The 25,196-nt window shown below is 44.8% G+C and overlaps 1 protein-coding gene across 1 annotated transcript; it reads right to left on the bottom strand.

Moving 5' to 3' along the window:
- Window positions 1–371: 371 nt before the first annotated feature.
- LOC130477733 (40S ribosomal protein S3a-like) lies at window positions 372–1,224 on the bottom strand. The gene has a single exon (XM_056849784.1). The coding sequence runs from the start codon at window positions 1,204–1,206 to the stop codon at window positions 412–414; it is 795 nt and encodes a 264-aa protein (XP_056705762.1). The 5' UTR covers window positions 1,207–1,224; the 3' UTR covers window positions 372–411.
- Window positions 1,225–25,196: the final 23,972 nt, after the last annotated feature.

The following is a 25,196-nucleotide window of genomic DNA, read 5'->3' on the forward strand; positions in this document are numbered from 1 at the left end:
GTATGAGTGGCGGAGGCTAATCTGGTGAACTGGATTTGTTTCCCTACTCCTACACATAAAGCCAGCTGGGTGACCTTGGGCTAGTCACACTCTTTCAGCCCCACCTACCTCACAGGGTCTGTTGTGGGATGTGAGGGAAAGGTGATTATAAGCTAGTTTGATTCTTTTTTTAAGTGGTAGAGAAAGTTGGCATATAAAAACTTTCTTCTTCCTCTTCCTCCTCCTCCTCAAGCTCTAGGTGGCTTGGTACCATGATACATAAAGGACTATCTTCTGTCACGTATTCCTGCCTGTTAAGACCTTCATCTGAGGCTCTGCTGTGCTTCCTTCCTCCTTGTGGAGGTGAGGGAATCAGTGACTAGGAGTATGGATTTTTTTTTAATATTAAATCTTTTATTTTTGAATCCAGCTTTAGACAGACTCTTGCACAGGGGGCTCATACCCATCAGCTCGTTCTACCTTTGCACCAGTTTCATCACCTGATGGCTTGCCAGCACCACCACCTTCACTATGCAGCTCCATCAGCTTGCCCAATTCAAACTTGGGCTTCTTAAGCATTTTGACTTTCCGAACATAGACATCGTGAAGAGGGTAGATGGACTGACAAGCTTTTTCTATGTCTTTACCAATGCTGTCTGGGATCAGCTTATTGACAACTTCTTTCAGGTCATTTGTTTGCACTTCTCGTGTCATGATTTCCACCATTTTCCTCCGAATCTGGCGGACCTGCTGATGTTGGGCATAGGAAGTCTTGCGAATCTGGTTGTTTCTCTTCTTGGTGAAGCCAACACAGAAAAGGCGTAGAAGATACCCATCAATGGTTTTGACATCAACATGTGCTTCAATCATTGTCTGCCACTTTTTGACCATCGAACACATTTTATCACGTGTGAGATCCATGCCATGAAAATTTGTCAGACAGTTTTTTCCTTGCACATCCTCTGTGATCAGTTTGAATTTGCGGAACGCAACTTCATCATTCTGTAGGTCAGCAAGACTTACTTCAAATACACGACCCTTAAGTCCATCAGAGGCAATTTTTGTTCCCTGTGTCCTGGTGACCAGTGTCTTGCCAATGTTTCGAATATTAAACATTGCTGGTGCCTTGACATCATACCAGTCTTTCTTTGAAAAGGGATCAACCACTTTTTTCTTAGCGCCTTTCTTGCCTCCTTTTGTGAGGCGCTTGTTCTTGCCGACCGCCATAGTGCCGCACAGGGAACCAAACAGAGGAGTATGGATTTTTCATTTGTGGTCCCCAGACTTTGAACACCCTCCCCCTAGGGTTGCCAGCTATGGGTTGGGAAATATCTGGAGATTTTGGGGGTGGAATTTGAAGAGGGTGGGGTTTGGAGAGGGGAGGGACTTCAATGCCATAGAGACAGAGTACAATTTCCAAAGCAGCGTTTTCTCCAGGGGAACTGATTTCTATCACCTTGAGATCAGTTGTAATAGTGGAAGATCTCCCAACCTGGAGGTTGGCAACCCTACTGCCCCAAATGTGTAGCCTTCAGTATATGTGCAGTCCCCCAATGGTGCAAATAGCACCCCCCCCCAATGACATTTATCAGGCTGAATCCCCTTTCCCCGTCATGGTCCTAATCTGAATTGGGGTCCTGGGTGCTTGGGAAATGAGTCTCATGCAGTATGATTGATGGTGTCAAAATCATTTGGGAGAACCCCAAAACAACACATTAAAATGTAATGTTTAGATTGACACTAAGACTTCCTTCTACAAAGTATAATGTTTCTCCATCAAAGGAAGCCTTTCTTAATCAGAAAAAAAGTTATTCTTCATTGGACACAGACTTTTGCCCTTGAAGGAAGACTTGAAGATGTGAGTCACAGGATCTAACGTAATGCTGTAATGCTTTTGCAATGTACACAGTTTTTGTGTATTACTTATACCAAGTACTTACACAATAATAGTCTGTGTGTCACTCATTGGACACACACTTAGGTTTATTTGCACTAAGTATGTTTATTTCAGGGTTTATTTTCCACCAAACTCAAGCATACCATCTGATCAATGCACAAGGGACTTGTGTCTAAGACCAAGACAGAGGTGGTGGCCAGTGATCAGACTATGTGTGTCTTTCCGATCATTAAATCTTCCATTGATAACTCTGCCCCAAGATTCCAGCTCCATAAAGCCAGTGTCCTTCTGGGGGCATCTAATATATGTCTCTGCAAGAAATTTGACTATAAAATTGGGATTTTCTCCCTTGTCTCCTTCAAAATAGGCAGGAAACTTCTGCTGAGGTACAGGATACAATACCTAATAATGTTATCCCAGTTGGGGTTGAAAACAAAGATGTTACAGCCAGAAATGTTCTACCTCCAGTTGTCTAGGACCAATTGCGTGTGTATGTAAAGCTGACTTATAGCAACCCAGTAGGGTTTTCATAGCAAGAGACAAACAGAGGTGGTTTGCAATTGTCTTCCTCTGCATAGCAACCCTGGTATTCCTTGGTGGTCTTCCATCCAAGTACTAACGAGGGCCAACCCTGCTTAGCTTCTGAAATCTGACAAGATCAGGCTAGCCTGGGCCATTAAGGGCAGGGCAGGGAAAGACATGGTAGAGGTTCATAAAATTATGCATAGGGTGGAGAGAGTTGATAAAAAAGAACTTTTTCTCCCTCTCCCAAAGTCAGACCGCTCTTTATCTTAGCTGGCTGAAATTTGGCATAAGGAACTGAAAATTGCATCCCAATTGGATAGTAAATATGTTTCTGTCTCTCTTTCCCAATGATAGATCAACATATCTCTATATCTATGTATCTATTGATATCTAAAGCAAAAACAAAAAATGCTTACAATGAATATTGTTTTTTTTAAAAATAATGAAACAAGAATTTAAATGTTTATGCTTATTATACGTTCCAATTGGCTGAAGCTCTGCCTTTCAAAATCCACTTTAATCCAAAGTTGTTCTTCATCTATTTATCTCTTTATAAGTAGTCATTCTATTAATTTGAACTTCATCGAATCCTGTGCTATAATCCTGCACTCTGTTAAGCTTCTTAACTACAAGTGATTCAATGGGATTTAAGCAGCCTAAGTGTTTTATAGGAATGCAACCCAAAAGTGTTGTATGCCCATAGTGGCACTTTGTGGAAGACCACTGTAATTCAAAGAGTTAATGGTGAACCACAGTTTCTCCATCTGTTCCCAAGATGCCCTATGAACCAGACCTGAAAAGGTTTCAGTCCTGAATATGTGCTCTCTTAAAAACATGTTTTTCTTCTTGGATATTCTCTTATCTCTTGTTATTACACTTCAGGAGTGGATTATGTATATGCCAAGCTGATGCACCTGGTATTGGAATGTAGGGGGTGTCTGTACTAGATTAGGGTTACCGCCCTTGGTTGGGAAATACATGGAGATTTGGGGGGGCAGGGTGGAGCCTGAGGAGGCAGGGTTTGGAGAAGGGAGGGACTTCAATGCCCTAGAATCCAATTGCCAAAGTGGCCATGTTCTCCAGGGGACTCATCTCTATTGGCTGGAGATCAGCTGTAATAGCAGGATGTGGGAATTGAGAGAGTGAAGACAAAGACTCGGTGTCAAGGAAAACAGACCTCTGGTCACAGAGCTGCGCTTTATTTATAGGAAGAAGTAAATAATCACTTGTAAGTTGCAACTGTTGTGAGTAACCATGGTAGCGGCAGAGATAGCAAACTAGGGCAGCGGTGCAGGAACTAGAAGCCTTTGTCTATTGTTCTACCCCCCTCTACAGAGGGGCAGCTCAGTGACGTGGTCTGCCAACCATCACCTGACTGCCCCAAGGCCGTGCATGGTATAGCGGCAGTTTGCCAACTCGCTAAGCAAGGCCTAGTGGTCATAGCGGTGGTCTGCCAACTTCGCCAGAGGGCCACAACCCTACACTTCCCCCTTTTTCGTTTTAAGCTGATGATATGCATAATACATAACACGGCGTTGAACATGCTCCTTAGAGAAAGCACACATATTGTAAAGACCAGGAAGACATTGGACAAAACACCCCAATGCAATAAAACCAGCAATGATTCCAAGTAACGCTAAAAAAGTTGCTCGCAGCCACCCAAAGTCAGGTAGCCAGCTGGTCAACCAATCAAAAAGACCAGGAGCTCCGGAAGTAATAACATTGTTAGTGAGCATATGACGCAATTTCTCCAGCTCGTCCTCAATGGTCCTGTTGAGGTCATGGAATGTGACTTTGCAACCTGCCTGACCAACAATTTTACAAAACCCACCTTGTCAAGCCAGGAGAAAATCTAAGGCAAAGCGATGCTGTAAGGTGATTTGATGCAATTCAGAAATCTCTTGCTGTAAATCTTGAATTAAGCGGCTTGTAGCATTAACAGTCATTTCTAACCTACAAGTGAGGCCTAAGATGGAACGGCGGTTCTCCTGGGCAATGATCCCTGGGTAGCTCCCCAGAGTCAAAATCCCAGTAAGACCAGCCCCTATGGCGCGACCCCAGTCGCTTCCCCCACTGAGTTGGGTGTCCACAATAACCTCATCGGAACACCCGGGGCCAAGGGGGGCCGCTGCGGCACGCCTCACTTTGTGATTGGCTAAAGGTGTCCCAGAAGCATCCAGGACTTGGACTGGCAAGGTAAGATACCCAAGAGCTGCACACTGATATTTCCCAGGATGACAGTTGGTAGCCCACCCTGACCCCCAAAAGAACCAAAGGTTGGGATCTCGGATGAGCCAATTGCCACAAATGCTTCCGGATGTGAGCAGGGAAGCATTTGGGGAAAACATCGGTAAACGGTGATACAACTGTTGTGTGGTAGTGTTCATGAGATGGAGATTGGGTTGGAAAGAAGAGTTAAAGGTACCCCAAAGGTAAAAACGATCAGAACAAGAGAGGAGGCTCATAAATCAGAGAAACGTTCTTGCCATGAAAAGCAAACATGTAAGCAGCATGACGAACCCATAAGTTCGGAGCAGAGGACTCATGCTTGACCCCCTGCACCCCAGAGCTCAGGAGGCAAAAACACAAGATGATCATAACTGAGTTCACAGTCAGCTGAGCAAAAACAGCAGCCAGGAAGTTCTCTGGGGTCATAGGCAGGTGCTGCTTAGCCAACTCCTGTTGGGCTTGCTCAGACAAGCCTTTGAGGGGCCCCCAAGTTACTGGAGGGCTCGATCTGCGACGACCACGACGCCTCTCGGCCATAGGCTCAGGGTCCGCCAACTGAAGGCGGAAGTGAGGAATCGGGTTGGCTTGAGGACTCGGGTTGGGGAGACTCTGATGCCACGCCATGGAGATCAGGGCGAACACACCGTGCAGGCACCCACAACGGTCCGGTAGATGTTTGGACTGCAGCGTAGCCCCGGCCCCACGTGATGAGAGGCAGCGGCCCGTGCCAGCGGGGGTCGGGGAGGCGGCGGTAGCGCACCAGGGGCTGTGGCAGCGGACGTCAGTCTGGAAGTGCCGCTGAGTCCTAGTAACAAATTTTGAATTAAAAGAGAGAAGGTTAAGATGGTTGAGGGTAAAGAGAGCCTGAGCTAGTAGGCCCTCTCTGTCCAAGAGGGAGAGGCCAACTCCCCCTTGTTTTTTCAATTTTTTAAGCATTTTTTTGAGAGTGCCATTGGCATGTTCCACGATGGCTTGGCCCGTGGAATTATATGGGATGTCAAAGGTATGGCGCACTTGCCACCGATCACAAAAGGCAGCAAAGGCGGAGGAACAATAGGCAGGGCCATTGTCCTGTTGTTAGAGCAGTGGGGACACCCATGACCGAAAAGGCATGATTTAAATGGGTGCAGACATGCTTGACTTTCTCACCTTTTTAAGGTGAGGCAAACAGGTAACCAGAGTAGGTATCTATGACCACATGGAGATATTTCCAGGGAGCAAATGGAGAAAACTGAGTAACATCCATTAGCTACAATTGATTGGCTCCAAAACCTCGAGGGTTACACCAGTGGAAGGAAAGGAAGCTTGTCCAGAACACTGAGGACATTGCCGAATGATGGCAGAGGCTTCTGCAAGGGGCAAGTGAAATTGTTTCGCCAAGGCTTTGGCGTTTTGGTGATGCATGGCATGGCTCTCAATGGGAGAGAGAGCAGCATAGGAAACAAAGCTTTTGGCTTATCACCACCACTGAACATGTGCAGAGTGCACCTTGAAAGCAGTGGTGGGTTCCAGGTTGGGAGAGCAATGAGGCTCTCAATGCTTACAAGTTATGGTATTTTACACAAAGCAAGTTTCAAAAATTCGGTTGTTCAAAAAATTAAGCAAAAGTATAATGAAAATAAAAATAGAGCTCCTGTGTTTCCTGATTATTAAGGTCCTTGCTGTGAATCTGCTAAATTTTAAGCAAACTATAAAGTTTTTGCAAAAAGGAGCCCCAAAGAAGACAGAAAGTGATGGCACCTCTGTGCTTACACAGAGTGTCAGGGCTTGCTGTGCAAGCCAGAGAGCAAGACCTAAAAAAATTCCTTTAGAAGTGGAGCTTGCGAGGGGGTGTAGAGGTGCAAAGGAATGTTTCTTTACCAATCAAGGCCGTTTGGGAGGGTGATTCGCCTCCAGTCGATTTTCAAAAGTACATTTTATCTCTGTCAGGCAAGGAGTAGACGGGCACCCTCCCTCTTTGGAGTGGGGGTAGGGTAAATGCATTTCTATAGCAAAAAGTGTGAGCTGTAGGAAAAGTGTCACTGGGCCTGAGGATTGCATTCCTCCCCCTAATTCTCGGAATGAAGGCAGATGGGCTGTTATGGCAAGACATGATTTTGGGTGAGAACAGCCTTTTCTTTTTACAATTATTAGTGGAGGAAAGTTGCACTCGGATTGCCGGATCTAGAGTCCAGAGTGCTAACCATTATACTGGGTGTAAGGGAGAGGCCAATGGGCCTGAGGGGATGGAGAATGCTGAGCCTTTAGAATGGGCTTTATTTTTCTGTTCAACTGTTAGAGTCAAGCTTTCAAAGAAGGGTCCCTGCTTGACATTTGGTAGGCATTTTCAAACCCTGTTTTGGTGTTAATTCACAAGCTTTTTGTACCATTTTAACAGCTGCAAAGCTGGATTTAAGAGTCTGGACAAATTTGTTATTGGTTCTGGCGTGTGCCAGTTCAGATATACCTTGGAAGTTTAGCAGGCACATATCAATGCAAAATCAGATTCCCCAGTCCTTGTAATTTGTTTTCTTTTACACTTGACTTTCAAGACAATAGCCAATACTTAAACCAAAATGCAAAGGTAAACAGGAGAAATTCCCTAAAGGAGGAGAGATTGGCTTTTGCAGGACTGAGGTATACAAATGCTTTATCAGTACTAAAGGGAAGACTTTCATTGTGCAATGAACGTAACCTTACTTAATATGAGGAAACAGAAATAGTTTTCTTGCCTTTCTCAGACATGGTGAGAGGGCATACATTTGCAGTTGGAAATTAAAACCTGCAGGGTGGGGGAAGAGCCTGCTCCCCACAATGTGCTTGAGAGGAACCGGCCGGCTTCCTCACAAACAAGCACCCTAAAAGTACCAGTCAAAACACACACACACAATCTTATTGTCTATAAGAGCATAATACACCACATAGCTATGCCCGTCTTGTAATTGCAAAACAGACTAAAGGCTACACATTTTCAATTTCAGGGCTAAAAGAAAAGAAAAAAACCAGGCCTCCATACTAAGGAGGCTTCTGTCACTATACGAAGCATTAATTTATTCTTTTTCTTTTGTACACACTCTAACATTCATACACACATTAAAGAAGCGGATTTTAGAGACCAGGAGGGGTCCCAATCATGAAAGGTGGTTACAGAAACATCAGCACTAGCGTCAAGGAGATTTTTTAACTTTTTACCTTGAACCTCATACTCACGAATTGGCTTCTGATGCCAGATGTTTTCAGCCACCAGGGCAATCTGTAAGGAATCTGTAAGGAATCAGAAGAAAAATCCCCCTTGCCCACCCCCGAGTGCGGGAGCGGGACAAGGTACGCACAGGAAGCACCCTCCTGTCAGGAGTGGCACCGAGCTGGGCTGCAGCACCATCCCAGACCACATACTGCGAGGGACTAAGAATCATTTGCATCACATCGTTCCAAGTTCTAGGCAACATACCATAACCAGTACAAAGCCCTTCCATCATAAATGCAGATTCCCCCTCCCACTCTTTGAAAAGATCCAGGTCCCCATTACAGCGGGCTGCCTGGACTGCCAACGCCACTTTTGATCGAGGCGGTGGACAAGCGGGAGAAGGAGGGATGGGTGAAGAAGGTATGGGGGTTAAAGACGAGGCTGCAGGGAGGAGAGCCGGATAGGGGGGCGGTGTCACCTCCATAGCAGGTTTCAAGAGCATGTTGTCCGCTGGCGTCCCAGCGCAGACAGCTCCAGAAACCTTTTGCCAGGCAAGAATATATTGCACTGGTGCATGGGGCTCACCCTTCAATTCCCTTCCTATCTTTTCCCAGTCTCCTGATTTGAAAGTGCCTTTCTGGGGGTACCAGGGACACTGACAATCAATCTCCCGAAGGAGATCCTTAAGGTCTGCTGTCGACACCGAGTCCCCGCTATGTCTCACCAATTGATAAAGTTCTTCAGCATGCTTTACCTGCTCTGAAGATAATGTTTCACCCATACTTACCAATGGGAGCCGAAGCTGTGGGAGCCAATGAGCTGAGAGTACTCGTAAACCTTTTCCAGTCGTGGTAAGCAGGCGAGACCCAGTGAATCACGTCGAATCACGTCGGCGGCACCAGATGTGGGAATTGAGAGAGTGAAGACAAAGACTCGGTGTCAAGGAAAACAGACCTCTGGTCACAGAGCTGCGCTTTATTTATAGGAAGAAGTAAATAATCACTTGTAAGTTGCAACTGTTGTGAGTAACCATGGTAGCGGCAGAGATAGCAAACTAGGGCAGCGGTGCAGGAACTAGAAGCCTTTGTCTATTGTTCTACCCCCCTCTACAGAGGGGCAGCTCAGTGACGTGGTCTGCCAACCATCACCTGACTGCCCCAAGGCCGTGCATGGTATAGCGGCAGTTTGCCAACTCGCTAAGCAAGGCCTAGTGGTCATAGCGGTGGTCTGCCAACTTCGCCAGAGGGCCACAACCCTACAGCAGGAGATCTCCAGCTACCGCCTGGAGGTTGGCAACCCTAGTACTAGACACTTGCCACCCCGCAATCAGTCAGCCTTGGGATGAATGACTCCCCTCCAAGGGAGTTATAGGAATAACATGTACACATACACCCACAGGTGAAAATCTAGACTAGTGTATGCCCTTGGAAGCCACCCTATTATTGAACCTCAGTTCATGCTGGACTGTGGAGCAGCACTGGTCAGTTGGCAAGGACTGTCGTTATTTGGGGGTTGCCAACCAGCTGAAAGGGAGTAAGGGCATATTCTCTGTTTCTTTGATGACTTGTTGATTTCTTTTCTGCATGTTACCAGGGCGATTTCAATGAAACAGTCTTCGTTCACCGCTTGTGTGCTTACTGCCTCCAAATTCCTCAGTGGAAAAGAACCCTCAGTGGAAAAGAACCTTTTTGCCTCTCGGCTATTCCAGGCCATTTGATTAAAAAGCATGTTGCTGCTTTTCAACTCAAACACACACAGCACACATATAACTTAGAACATGGAATTCATTGTCACTTTAAGCTTGTATCGATACATGCCTATTTTGTACTGGGTTTGTTCAGAATGAAGTGGTTTCATGTTAGCTTGAGGAATTGTATTGAATTTTAAAATGATTGGAAATCTCCCTCAAGTTCCCTTTCCTTCCTTTTTTTTATTTCCTTTGCAAATGAAGCTCTAATACTTGGAAATTCTTAAATATTTATGGATAGACTTATGAATCTGTAGGCATTTGCAAATTTCCCATGAGAGCATGTATTCCTGTATTAAAACTCATCGGCTAACTGCAAGTGTCAAAATTATTTCTCCTCTGCTGAATCAGCTTAATACTGCCATGCCATCTCAGAGGAGAGCAAAATTAAAAAGGAATTTCTTTGCTTCATAGCTTTGAAATATGAAATGTCTGGTAAAAATGAGAAGACTGTGCCTAAACATAGATCCCAGAGGCAGGGTGAGGTCTCAGACTGAATCTCTTGAGTCATCCCCCAAAGTCACAAAATCACCCTCAAGAGTGCTCTTAGATTGGCCACCAAACTTCTCATAAGGCAAAATCGGGTGTGACTTCAGACTGCAGTGTCAGACCTACATTTTTGGGGCCCTGAAGCTTGAACGGTTATGGGGGCCCCTTCGCAACCAGCAACAATAGGGTAACATCTAACAAGGTCCAAAGGAACTTGCTGCCCTTGCAAGGACCTTAAGACCCAAATGGTGGAGAGCAGGGTGGTGGGATGGAGTCCTTGAAAATGGGCCATACAGTGATGAAATAAAACTATAGAATTGTTAAGCCCTGCAACAACGAAGGATTCGAGGATCCAGCTGCCAAAATGTAGGCTACGAATAGATTCTGGCAAGCTCAGAGAGCCCTTACAGCTGGGGGTTTGGGCTCTGCAAGCCCTGGAGAAAATTTTGAAATTTGACCAATTACAGGGACATTTTGAGGCCATATGAAATGGGTATTAGAACATATTCTAAAGTCAATATTACTTACTTCAACCCATTGGCTTATGTTTCTATCACTAACAAACTCCATCGATTTTGTTGAGAAATTCACTCATTAAAAAAAAAAGTTGCTTCAGGGGGCCCCTCTGGGATTAGGGCCCCTGAAGCTTAAGCTTCATTAGTTTCACAGTAGATCCGCCTCTGCTTCAGGGAGTCCCACAGAGATGAAACCGCTGTAGAAATTTCAGTGGAAGCAAGTTTGGCTAGAACAGGGGTGGGGAACGTCAGGCCTGGGGGCCCTTTAAGGCCCGCAAAATCCTTTGGTCTGGCCCTTCATCTCTAGCTCAGAAGGATCTAAGACTGGTGATCCACCCCTTCCCGTGGACAGGAATAACTTCTATTCAAGGCAGATGTGACTTTGTTTTGCTGAGAAAATGAACCTTTTTCCCCCTTGCAGAAGAGTCCTTAGCTATGGAGCTGCTAGGACCGCCCAATAAACTGTGTTAACCCTTTCCCACCTGGTCCATGGAGAAACATATTCCCTCTGTACTACAAGAAGGCTGGGGGCGGAAGTGGCAACAATGGAGGCGTTAAAGTGGGCAGGGCCAGAATGTGCGGGGGGAGGAGTTCTTAGCCAGTGTGTCCTCATCCCTTCAGGCAGAGGTAGCAGGAGCCAGCTGTAGAATCTGGCCCCGGCCATGTGGAGCAGGAGCAACTCCGGCGTGCAGCTGGACAGCTACGCCCGGCTGGTGCAACAGACCATCCTGCACCTACCTGCTTGGGGCTTGGTCGGCTAATTTTCAAGTTGATAATTTTGTATGGCCCACAAATGATGTTATAAATATCCAAATGGCCCTTGGTGGAAAAAAAGTTTCCCACCCTCGGGCTAGAACAACAAATCATCTGCCAGTGTGGCAAGACATTTGGCACTGGGCGTAGCTAGCAGGACTACTTTTTCAAGACCCGCCTGATCATGTCTAAGCCACGTTCTTAAGTCTACATAGAGTTCAGTTTAAACTGGGAATAAACAGGACAAACTGGGGTCTACTATTCCCATTTGCAAGGGAGAATGTGCTGGTTCAGACAAGCTTACAGGCTATGCCCATTTGGTAACTAGGATTGTACTTGGCCTCCTCACCTACTTAACCTGTTTCTTGGTCTGCTGACCATCTGCAGTTGAGATCAGATCTGCATATACGGGACCAATCCAGTAGGTGTAGAACTAAATCACATTGCCCCCCCAAGAAAGACTGAGAGATCAGACCAGGGGAAAAGCAATTTGCATGCAGCCTCATTATGATGTAGAGTGTATCTGGCCTAAGGAACTCATTGCTACTGGAAACAGCTACACTTCAAAACGGGGGCACAGCATTTCTTGGAGACACACCATAGGAGGCCCTCAGTATTAAAAAAAAAAAATCCTGGGAAGGCAGACCTCAGATATGGACAAATAAAGAGAACCTTTTCTTGAACATGTCAAGCAGAAATATCTCCATCATGCCACCAAGAAAGACTGAGAGATCAGATCACAGGAAAAGCAATTTCCGTGGAAACTAAATCATACGGTCATCACCGGATTTATGACTGCTGCTTGCATATATCTGCCAATTGCATTTTTCAACCATCAGCCGTATGCATCTCTAGCATGCGTACCTTGATGTCCGATGGTCCTGGAGGTGAATAGGTGTGCCTGATGAGTGAGATAGGGTGTTCATGCTCATATCCCCCATTGTTGGTATCCTGGTTCAGCTGAACTAGTCCATTGAGATTCTAGAAGAATGCCAATAGCAACAAGGGTTGATGTGAGAAGGAGCAGAATTATCCCCAGGTAGATAGGAATTCAATTTGCAATGCAAATGTAAGTCTTGTTTAAAATGTGTATGCTGGTTCATTTTGTTGCGAGGCATGTTTTTTTGTTTGTTTGTTTGTTTGTTTCTGGAGTCAATGAAGATCATCTCCTTGGACCTCAGGCATCCATGTGAACTGCCTCAAGGTTGCCTTTCCGTTATTAGACCAATAACATAGATAGGGCAGATTCACCAAGAGAGCAAAAGGCTGGGAAATTCCTTTCAATTAGCTGGTAATTGTGGGTGTTTCTGCTCTGTTCTTGAAATCCACTGTGGGTGAAGAAAAAGACATTAATGCAAATTTCATTAATAAGTTCAGTCATTCAAAAATTCGACTCCCTAAGAGTATGTTGAAGAGATCACAAACCTTGACACCAGTTTGTTTGTTATTGTATGAAATATTCAAGTATTTGTGCCTGGATTTTTTTTTTTTAAAAGAAAATGGTAATATTTTACCCATTATAACGTTTTCTACATGCTTTTTCTTCATTTCATCTGGAATGTGGTTAAAAGAAGCCAGATTTTAAAGGTTGCTTTTAGAGAAGTCTCTTCCTGTCAACCTGTAATTTTAAGAAATAGAGAAAACGAGTGTTCTTAAGCATTAAATCCTATTGTGTTGTGTCCTCTATCTCTTTCTTCCTTTTATTCCTGTCAGAAGAAATAATAGGGTAGACGAAAGGAAGTTTCTGGTTCCCAAGACTACTTAATTCTGACTGATAACTTTACAACATGCCCAGTTTACTTAAAACCCAATTATAGTTTTCTTACCTCTCTGCTGTGACTTAACATACTTGTCCACAGTTACTTAGTAAGCAAGCCTCATTTTACTTCTTGGAAAGCGTTCTTAAGATTGCAGCCTTCGATCTAACATCCTCTGTTGTCAGCCATCAATGTCAAGTTTCAAACCTCCGCCCAAAGCCTGTGGGAGAAAACGTTTTACTAGATTTGGGACTCCTGTCAGCCTTAAGAACCTAAGAAAGGCCATGTTGGATCAGACCAAGGCCCATCAAGACCATCAGTCTGTTCACACAGTGGCAAACCAGGTGCCTCTAGGTATGCAGAGAATAGGTATGCATCATGATTAGTACCCATTTTTACTAGTAGCCCTGAATACCTCTCTCCTCCATGCACATGTCCCCTCCCCTCTTAAAGCCTTCCAAGTTGTCAGCCATTCCCACATCCTGGGGCAAGGAGTTCCACAATTTAACTATGGGTCGTGTGAAGAAATACTTCCTTTTATCTGTTTTGAATCTCTCACCCTCCAGCTTCAGCAGATGACCCCGCATTCTAGTATTATGAGAGAGGGAGAAAACCTTCTCCCTGTCCACTCTCTCCATACCATGCATAATTCTGTAGACCTCTAACATGTCTATCATAATGTTATAGACCTCTATCATGCCTTCAATAAATTTTTATTTATTTGGGCAGGTTACAACATCACTTTCTCTTCCTTCGTTTTCATTTCACACCCCAGTGGGGAATCAGGGCCATTGAATATGCAGAACTGGTTAACATTAAAGAATGCATCAGGGAGGTGTAGTAGGTTTTTATAAATGGGTACTTTTCATAAATATGCAGAACTGGTTAACATTAAAGTATGCATCAGGTAGGTGTAGTAGGTTTTCATAAATGGGTACTTAAAATGGACTAAATTCATAATGAGACTGAAAAAGCTTTAAGTAAGTCATCCTAAAAGGGACTGGTATTTAGTTGATAAATGTAGAAATCAGGCTATTTATGTCAATGTTTAAATAGAGATTGAGGGGATCTGAATGTTGGAATTCGTTTATGATAATCTTGATGTTCAATAAATTGCCAACAGGGGCATAACATTTCATAAGAATTCTTCTTATTTTAAGATCTAAGTTGTGTATATTAGACTATGAAAAAGGTCTAGTCAGAAAGCCAGTGTAGTGTATAGTGGTTATGTTGGGTATTAGACAGCGAGCTTTGTTACATGTCAGACAGTTAAGGGATTAATATTGTGACTGACCAAGTGGTCAGTTTTGGTGACCATTGCAGCTGTGCCCAAGGGTCACGTATACAACTATTTTGCATGTTTAACTGCTTTCGATTTCTTTGTTAGAAGAGAAAGCAGTTGCACATTTTTGCTTGACTGCCAAGCAGGCAGGATGAGAGGCTCTCCTTTCGCTAAGGGTGCCTACTCTTAAGTAAGCTTAGTGCCTTGCCAAAGGTTTTGGCAAGTATAGGAAACATAGAATGTAGACAGATATTATTTGTTTTGTATCCCAGTGACTTTTTCCTACCCTGAGTTAGAGTAAAGATTGTTTAACACAAAGACAAATGCTTTGTGTCTTTTGTGCGTGTGTGTGATCTCAATTCTCTACAGTTCAAGAGGAACGATCCAATCCCTCTGAATTGGTAGCAGAAAATTAAGTATCGGGGTTCCCTTTACAGGAACTGGGGCCCCGATCTTCCCTAATAGGTTACCACTGGGATCTGGATGGCACCTAACATGGTAATCTAGCATGCTGGGTGTTCTTAAACCTGTTGCTATCTCTCAGCCTAAATCAGCTCATAGGTTTATTTTGAGAATTAAAGGGTGGGGGAGGGCACAAAGTAAGCTATCCTGCACTCTTTAAAGGGACAGAAGTTCTTTGGGTAGTCAAGAATGGTGGAACTAGAAGAGCAGAGGTCATGGACATAGTTAATGTGCATGCAGAAGTAAGGGGGGAGTTTGGGGCCCAGTTTAGTAGGAGTATGTATGTCTGGAGAGGAGAAGAAGAAGAAGGAGAAGGAGAAGAATTTATTTTTTATATGCTTACTATCTCTACCACATAAGGAAGACTCAAACAAGCTTACTCTTATCCACTACACTATGCTGGCTCTCTACACCACGCTGGCTGTAGACAATGAATGGGTTTGAATATAAAGACAGAAAGAGGTTTTTGCTCCATCCAGCACTGACAGGAACCCAGCATAAGTAGCACTCAGTTTCTGTGAAGCAACAGGCAGCTTTTAAGGGGCAGAAACCTCCCATCCTGCCATCCAGCTGACTGCCAGCCTTCCATTCCACCTGGGAGCCAAGTTTCTTATCTTCTTAATCCCCCAGGCCTCTTTTAAAGCAGAATGGCAAGATAAGTATGCCAGTTCCTAAACTCTCACAAGATTCCTTCATCTCACATGTATTTAGCCACCATTTTGGGTAACCCATTGGCCAGTGGTGAGGTACAGGGGCTGGCAGCAAAGCAACTTGGGTTGCCATGGAATGTAGAGATTCATGGAAAGACATTGCAAAGAGTGGGTAGCCGTGTTAGTCTGTTTGCAGTAGTCAAAAAGGGCAGGAGTCCAGTAGCACCTTAAAGACTAACAAAAATATTTTTTGGTAGGGTATGAGCTTTCGTGAAGTGTGTAAGCCACTTTGTGAAGTGTGTAAGCCACTTCTTCAGAAGTGTGTAAGCCACTTTGCAAAGAGTGCAAAGAGTGTAAGCCATCCTTAAAGGGAATTCCCCAATCATTACGAGTTCTATTTTAAAGTAATTATATGTTGAATTATGAAGCCTCCTCTGATAAAAGGAAGGTGATTTAGATCTAATATATCCCTTTTCTAAAGTCTGTGAACACGAAGATGACCATTCCACTCATCTTTGGAGGCCCTGTTTTGGATGACTCCTCCATAGAATCATAGAGCTGGAAGGGACCACCAGGTCCAACGCCCTGCACAATGAAGGAAATTCACAACTACCTCCCCCCCGCACATCCCTAGTGACCAGAAGATGGCCAAGATGCCCTCCCTCTCATCATCTGCCTAAGGTCACAGAATCAGCATTGCTGACAGATGGCCATCTAACCTCTTCTTTAAAATCTCCAGGGAAGGAGCGCTCACCACCTCCCGAGGAAGCCTGTTCCACTGAGGAACCACTCTAGCTGTTAGAAAATTCTTCCTAATGTCTAGACGGAAACTCTTTTGATTTAATTTCAACCCATTGGTTCTGGTCTGACCTTCTGGGGCAACAGAAAACAACTTGGCACCCTCCTCTATATGACAGCCCCTCAAGTATTTGAAGAGGGTTATCATATCCCCTCTCAGTCTTCTCTTCAGGCTAAACATACCCAGCTCCTTCAACCTTTCCTCATAGGACTTGGTCTCCAGACCCCTCACCATCTTTGTTGCCCTCCTCTGGACATGTGCCAGCTTGTCTACATCTTTCTTAAATTGTGGTGCCCAAAACTGAACACAGTACTCTAGGAGAGGTCTAATCAGAGCACTGTAAAGTTGAGGCTACACAGGAGGTAACCTGAGAAAGGGCCTTCTCAGTCATGGCATTAAAACTTTGGAACTGCCTTCCAAGGGAGATGAAGCTGTCTATCTATGTCTTGTCTTCCACTAGCGTGTGAAGACTTTTTTGTTTTGTCCTTTACTAACCCTTCTCCATGTCTGTGTTTATATATGTATATATATATACACACACACACATACATACACTGCATTGAGCAAGGGGCTGGACTAGATGGCCTCTACATACACTTCCAACTCTATGCTTCTATGATTCCAAATGTTTTAATGTTTTGCTGTTCACTGCCTTGGCGACCCTGAACTGGGTGGGAAGGTGGCACAGAAATGTTTTAAATAAATAAATAAAAATGTGCAGCCCTTCTAAACATCTCTTTCTTTGCAAAAAAAATAAAAATAATAATGTTAGATTTCTGATGTGGGATATAGTCCATGCTTTTTTATGTACTATTATTTTCAAATCCCCAATGAGCTAATTAAAGCCATTATAAAGGCGCCATGGCATGAACTATAATACGCTCAAGGGATGGTTTGAGGCAGGCAGATGACTGAAGCAGAAGCAATTCGTATCCTTCTCATTTAAGGTCAAGAATCTGTGTTGCTTCCAGAATTGCCAGAATCTGTTTCGGGGCTTATTTATATATATTTTTTTATATAGCTAAATTCATTGTCATCAAATTCTGTTGTGGCAGACTCAGCCAAAACAGCTGTAGCATTGCAATTGTTTGTCAATTAAGCAAGAGTAGCTGGGCTACTTTTTAAAAACCTACAGTACATTTGGGGAAAGAACAAAAAGCAAAACAAAAACAAAAAAAACAAAGAGAACGTATGTGCAAAAATATGATTCATCCTCAGACAAAGAGTTTTTAATTTTATTTTTAAAAATAATCTAATTAGATTTCTAGGCTTCAAATGTGGTGCTAATAAAAATATTAATAATTTATGTTTACCTGCCAGCAAATAATAATGGCACTTGCCTGCCATAGATCTATCTAGCAGTTAAGCGGCACGTCCATTATTACAAACTCAGTTCAGGAATTTCAATTCAGCCCTTTGTAATCTGCAGATAGTGCAGTTGTCTCTGGGGACAGACTCCATCAACAGGTCATACCATGCTTTTCAGACAGACTCCAACATACTCGAATCTCTCTAGCCCACTCAAGCAATGTGGTATAGTGGTTAGGAGCGGAGGACTCTAATCTGGTTTGATTCCTCACTCCTCCACATGAAGCTAGCTAGAGGACCATGGGCTAGTCACAGTTCTCTTCAAGCTCTCTCAGCCTCACTTACCTCACAAGGTGTCTTGTGAGGAGAGGAAGAGAAGGAGATTGTAAGCTGGTTTGATTCTCCTTGAAAGGTAGACAAAATTGGAATATAAAAACCAACTCTTCTTCTTTCAAGTTTGTAAACAAACTCTCATTTCCTTCCTTCAGGATTCTTTTCCTTACTTCTAGGATTCAGACTTTAGGATTCAAACAAAAGAACATCTCTTCTCACTTGACCAATAAAGGTGCTAGGAGTGAACTCCTTCAGCTGTTGAGGAAGATGATTTCAGTTTCTAGTTGAGCCTTTGGCTTTTAGCTGTGATTTCACATTGGGATGTGACATGAAATGGTAGCAGCTGAGTTAGGAAGCATAGGGGTTAGTAGGTGTTGGAAATTGCTGTCAAACCACGGCTGACTTATGGCTACCCTATAGGTTTTTCAAGCCAAGAGATGAACAGAGGTGATTTTAACATATGAACACATGAAGCTACCTTATACTGAATCAGACCCTTGGTCCATCAAAGTCAGTATCATCTAGTCAGAATGGAAGCAGCTCTCCAGGGTCTCAGGTAGAGGTCTTTCACATCACCTACTTGCCTAGTCCCTTTAACTGGAGATACTGAGGACTGAACCTAGGACCTTCCTTCTGCATGAAAGCAGAGGCTCTACAACTGAGCCATACCCCCCCATCTGCCATTGCCTGCCTCTGTGTAGCTACCCGGGTCTTCTTTGGTGGTCTCCCATCCAAGTACTAACCAGGGCTGACCCTACTTAGCTTCAGAGATCTGATGACTTTGAGCTAGACTGGACTATCCAGATCAGGGTTAGGGGTCAGTTAGGAAGCCATAAAGCCGTGTAGAGGGGTGGATCCAGCCTGCATGCATGCTGAATCAGTTATGCTAGTGAAGTCGGGCACAGTCAGGCAGTTTATATCACTTCCCTTTTTGATCTTAAAACACATGACAATGTTGTTCTGCTCAAGGATCATGCCAGCCCACTAAAGAACAGTACCTGGGTCTGATAACAACCCAATTCCCTCTTAAAGCTTTGTAATGTCATCTCTAAAAGGTTTGAGGAAATGTGGCCATTTTACTTTCATTTCCATAACTCTAGTTTGGCACCCAGATCACTCCAAAGTAGACTCTACTAGTTTTAATGAGGATTAGGGGCAATCTACGCAACACACACAAAAATGTGCATCCAAATCCAAAGCTTTTTGAGGGGGGTTGAAGCAGTTTTGGAAGTGGTTAATTAGGAGGAATACAGATGCTTAACCAGTTTTCTGTCTGCAGCTCCAACCTGTTCTCTCCCAAACCATTTTTCTTTGTAGGGGGTTCCAAATGTAAGTTTGCTGTTGTGTATGTCTGAGGGTGTCATGCCTTTATCTTAGGAAAGGGTTTATGTCTGGTACCCCCTTCTTGACTTCATATTATAATAGTTTATTACATTTTTGTGTAACATCTGGCAGGATCTTTCCAATGCATTCCTAGAAACACTTTCCTGGGAGTAAGTCCCACTGAATAGACCTGAGTACGATTTTGAGTAGAACTGCTTAGGATTCCTCTCAGTCGCACAATGGGTTTCGGGTATGGGGGGGTGGAGTTTGAGCAGTAGTTTCTTCAGAGATTTCACCCATGACAGAAATACATTGAATTCCACTCTGTCTCTTCACAAACTGTCTCTTGCTGTCTCTGCAAGAGTCTAAACATGGTTTGCTTTGAATCCTTCTGTTTACAGATTGTCCGGGCTGTCCTGAGCTTTAAATACACTGTGCATGTCTCAGTTTACTTTGATTAAATACATGCAACTTCTGAGTAAAAGCTGCCCTTTCGGTTCTCAGCAAATTGGGCTGCACAAAGTCAATGGGGAGCAATCACCGTGTTTGTGCATTTTATGGCAATAGATCATCCATCAAGTTTAGATTGGCCTTGTTGGCTTTGAAGAAAGTTTAATCAAAGTTGAGAGCTGAACATTTAACCTCCAAACACTTTTGGTGTCTTTGTGTCCATCATACCTCAACCTTTCGATTACTTCTTTGCTGCACTTCTTCAAGTACCATCCACATTATGGGATACACAGGATGGGTTTGGTGTCCCCACCTTGTGTCAGATGTGACCATCAGACATAAGTTGGATGTTGTTCTTAATTCCTGTGTATTGTTGCATAATTCTGAATTTCTTGTAGTTGAAACACTGGTGCAACTTTGTTATGTTGCATACAGGGTGAAGATTTGCTGCTTAACAGCAGTGTGGGAGTGGTACAGTGAAAGGGTGTCATGAAATCATATTGCAACTCAGTTCACATTAAAAAAAAACAGGTCATGGAGCCATACCTTCACTAATGTGAGTGAACTGTGGGAGGAGACAGAATCATGATCAGAACAGAAGCATGTTTTGTTGGATGGGACAATCCAGGCTATGAATAATTTCAGGGACAATACACCCACCAATGTGTGGCTATTCTGCTGTAATATTACATAAAGCTAATGAAAGAGCAAGTGTGGAATAGTGGTTAAGAGTGGTGGACGCTAATCTAGAGAACCGGGTTCAATTCCCCACTCCTCCTCATGAAGTCTGCTAGGTGACCTTGGGCCAGTCACAATTCTCTCAGAACTCTCTCAGCCCATGCAGAAGCAGGCAATGGCAAACCACCTCCAAATGTCTCTTGCCTTGAAAACCCTACAGGTTTCCCTACAAGTCTACTGTGACTAGGGCTCCCAGCTGGGATGCACAGATCTGTTTAAAGAGCCCCCCGCGTGCCTTCACGGGGCTTCCCTGAAGGTGCGCGGGGGGGCCTTTAAACAGATCTGCGCCTTCCAGCTGGGAGGCGCAGATCTGTTCCCCCCCCCGCGCGCCGTCACGGGGCTTCCCTGAAGGCACGCGGGGGGGGGGATTTTCCCCCGAACTCCAGATCTCGCGCTGAATTTCATGGATCCGAAGCGGGGGAGTTCGGACTTCAGCACGGCTCGAATTTAAAAGGGCCGAATTTTGCCGAAGCCGAACTTTACCGATTTTTTTCCCCAACAGCCCTAACTGTGACTTGATTTGAAGAAGGGCTGTGGCTCAGTGGAAGAGTCTCTGCTTGGCATGCAGAAGGTCCCAGGTTCAATCCCCAGCATCTCCAGTTAAAGAGTCTGGCAGTAGGTGATGTGAAAGACCTCAGCCTGAGACCCTGGAGAGCCACTGCCAGTCTGTGAAGACAATACTGACTTTGATGGACCAAGGGACTGATTCAGTATGTTCATGTGTTCATGTGTGTACACACACACAATGCTGAAACACACTGACTGGTTTGCAGAGAATGGGCCTAATGTGGAAACTCTAATGCCAGTACTGTTCCCCATTTAAGGCATACTGTTAAAGGAAAACAAAAAATGTTTTATCTTTTTTGAGTTGAGACTCACTACTTACATGTCTGTATATGTACACAAGGTTGGATACAGCCAGCTCAGTTGCCCCATATTCATCTCCTGAGTACTTCCTCCATCCCAGGTGGTTCTTGTGCATGCAGGTCCCATCACGTCCAGCATAGTCTTTTTTTATGGTCAAAGGGGACTGCTTCCCTTTTCACCAGGTAAAAATTTGTTTGGATCCAACCCACAGTTATGGTTTTACTTCTTGTTCTTCAATGACTTCTGAGGTGTCCTAATCTGGATCAATTCATGCTTGCATATTATCACACTGCCTCATGGGAACTGCAGTTTTTCATCATCCATGCATCTGTAATAAATGTGTTTTTTTAATTGATTGATGACTTAAAAAAATGGAGCTCGGTGTACAACATAGGGATCCAGTCCTGGCCGGTGAGGCCAATATTGGCAACTAAAGGGAAAGTCATCTAATCTATTTTATTGTGGATAGTGTCACGATAATGCAGACAGTGTTGGCCACTGAAGGCTGCACAGATGAAAGGAACAGGTGAACTGTAAGGAGGGTTGCCAGGTTGCTTGGATTGGTGGGCACTTGCCCACCAATCCATTGGCCAGCTTGAAGCGGGGACCGCATGCACAGGCAGCCACACTTGATGTGATTACGTCACTTTTGGATTTACCTCCAGAAGCGCCGCATCGCAACGGGATGCTTTAGCTCTCAAACTGCTCGCATTTTGGGGGATGGAGTGCTAAAGTATCCCGTCTTGATGCGGTGCTTCCAGGGTAAATCCGGAAGTGATGTAATTGCATTGCGCACAGCTGTGGATGCGGGATTGTGGCCCCAGCCCTGCCCCAAAAACTCCTGCTGGAGGAGAGGGGGGACCTGGCAACTCTAACTATAAGTGATTCTGTGCCTGACAAGTAGATCACTTTAACAAACCACCCATGACCCTATGGGATATGTGTCTACGGTTGCTAACTGGCCGGGAAAGGGAAAAAACCCTGTCCCTTTAACAGAGGCTTAATAGAATATTATGTACCAGTTATTTACCCTGAAGCTTTGTGGCCCCTGTGTGAACAGACTGCTGGACTTGATGGGCCTTGGTCTGATCCAGCATGGCCTTTCTTATGTTCTTATATTCTTGATATGCCCATTTCTAGGGCTGTTGAATTAAAAAAAATTCGGTATAGTTCGGATTCGGCTGAATTCGGCCCATTTAGATTTGAGATATGCCGAAGTCCGAACTCCCCCGCTTCGGGTCCGTGCAATTCGGCAGGAATTCAAAGTTCGGGGGAAAAATTCGGCCGAATAAAGCCATTAAAAACACAACCGCGCCTTTCCGCAGCTCGGGGGGGGCATTTTTAGGGGTAGAGGTCCCAAACTTTCAGTAGAGCTTCAAAGGACGTTTCTTGAAAGACCCCCCAAGTTTTGTAAAGATTGGGTCAGCCCCCCCCGAAAGGGGTCCCCCCCACCCTTAATGTGCATCTCTGAGCAGAGCTTGCCACCCACGCACAAAGCTCCCAGCCCCGAAAAACAGCTGAGAAGTTTTTTATGAATGAGGGAAAACCTGAAGACACACAACTGAACCCCCTCCCTCAAACCAGGGAGAGAGAGACTCGAGGGGGAACACACACCCCAGGCAGAACCGGCAAAAGCCCTCTTTGGCTTCCCCCCCACCCACAGAAACTGCTCCCTCCCCACACACACACAGACTCTGCTTCCCCCCCCACACACACACAGGAGAAAAATTATAGATTAAAGCCCCCAAAGGGGTCTTACTGTGGCTGTCTTCTGTTCCATCAGGAGGGGCTGGGGAGGACTGGGTAATCCAAGACGTTTCCATTTAGGCACGGGACGTTTTGCTCTGGAGGAGATGCATACAGGATCCCATTCATCCCAATAGGGAAAAGGGGAAAGGGGAAAGCCCATATCTCAGGAACCCCTGACCCAATGTTTACAAAACTTGGGTGGTCTCCTAAGAAGGATTGTCTGAAGCTCCGCTCAAAGTTTGGGATCTGCACCCCCAAAAATGCGCCCCCTGCAGCCACAGAAAGAGAAAAGGGGGGAAGCCGATATTTCTGCCCCCACTGAACCCATCTTTACAAAGCTTGGGTGGTATCTTAAGAAGGATTGTCTGAAGCTATGCTGAAAGTTTGGGGGCTGCATCCCCCAAAAAGCGCCCCCTGCAGCCACGGAAATGGAAAAGGGGGAGAGGAAAAAGGGGTGGAGCCCATATCTCGGGGGGCCCTGACCCAATGTTTACAAAACTTGGGGGGTCTCTTAAGAAGGCTCATCTGAAGCTCCGTTGAAAGTTTGGGGTCTGTACCCCCAAAAATGCGCCCCCTGCAGCCATGGAAAGAAAAAAGGGGGGAGCCCATATCTCGGGACCCCCTGACCCAATGTTTACAAAACTTGGGTGGTCTCTTAAGAAGGCTTTTCTGAATCTCTGCTGAAAGTTTGGGGTTTGTACTCCAAAAAATACGCCCCCTGCAGCCACAGAAAGGAGTGAATGTGCACAAGCACCCCTCCCCCCCACACACATGACGATTTCCCTCTCTCTCTCTCTCCCCGACCGGGCCGCACATCAGCTGATTCCTCCAGTACTCAATCCTGACCGATTGGCCAGAAGAAGACCCAGCTTGGTTACCGATTGGCAGGGGAAGAAGAATGCTGCTTACTGACGCCCCGAATTGGCCGGATTTATTCGTGAACTCCCGAACTCGCTGAATTCGGGGGGCCCTGTTGCCCGCCATTTTTGAGTTCGGTTCGTCCCGAACTAAAAACCATCGAATCAGGGGAAATTCAGCTGTTTTTCAGTTTGGGCCGAACCGAATCAACAGCCCTACCCATTTCCACATGTTAAGCTTCTACATTTTTCTCTAAGCCGTTTGGCAATCCTTTATGTGCCTTTTAGGGATGATGCAAATTTCTCAGCAAACCTCTTCAGCGATTGACCTTACCATGTTTGACACCATGTTTGATCACAATCAATCACTCAGAGCCCTCCCTGGCAGACAGAAAATGGTGGGAGGGGGGCTCTGCCACCCCCAATGCCAGGAGTGGGGATTATAAGTAGGAGAAAGGCTTGCAATGAGGCCCCAGAGCCACCAGCAGTGTCAGTGCTGAAGAGGTAAGTCTGGGGCTGGTTTGTTCCTTCCTTTCCTTTTAAACTTCCAAGGGACGTGGGGTATAGACCTGGCCTCTTGCCTCCAAATGCTCAGTCTTCCCATAGAACATTATGGCCCTTTAAGATTTAAAGAGACCAGGTGCCACCAAACAGATTTTTGCAGGGGTCAGTTTATCTGGCTAAGGGGCGTAAATGAATAATAAATCTATCTATCTTGCAGGGGTCAGCTTACTTTCTCCCCCCCACCTCCTCCTTCCCCAAAACATGAAATACTCCCCAAATTTTGGAAGATAAATTTCCACTACTCCCAGAACTTCGGGAGTGTTTGGGGTCATTTTAGATTTCCCCGAGGTGAAATTTTCAGCTTGGAATCTCCAAATCCATACACCCCTCGTAGGAGCGGTATGTAGATAATAGGTAGTAGTAGGTAGTTCAAAGCAGATAGTAGTGAAAATTTTGGCTGAGTACAATTCTAAACTGGCTCAGACACAAAGCAAAAAAAGAAGTGTCACATTTATAACTTCAATTATTCCACACAGTATATGAAAATTGTGAGTAATGGTTCCAGGAAGTGTTCTTAAGGTAGTAAATGTGATATAGGAACATTCTGAAAACTTTTTGCAATGTCTTTAAGTTCCATGTTTCTACAACTTCAAAGGTCATAGACTGTAACGACTGAAACAGGGAACAACCATTTCAAGGGAGCCGCTTAGGTTACATCTCAATTAAAAATGAGTAACTGGGTCTTAAAATGTCAGCTAAAGGCTCTCATTGGTTCATTGTGCAATTGACAAAGGACGAGCACTGACCAGCCTGAGAT

The sequence above is a fragment of the Euleptes europaea genome, chromosome 5, assembly GCF_029931775.1.
Source record: "Euleptes europaea isolate rEulEur1 chromosome 5, rEulEur1.hap1, whole genome shotgun sequence".
NCBI classification, from domain to species: Eukaryota; Metazoa; Chordata; class Lepidosauria; order Squamata; family Sphaerodactylidae; genus Euleptes; species Euleptes europaea.

What these genes read in the sequence shown, in the direction of transcription:
- LOC130477733 (XM_056849784.1), bottom strand. Translation starts at nt 1,206, where the DNA reads ATGGCGGTCGGCAAGAACAAGCGCCTCACAAAAGGAGGCAAGAAAGGC.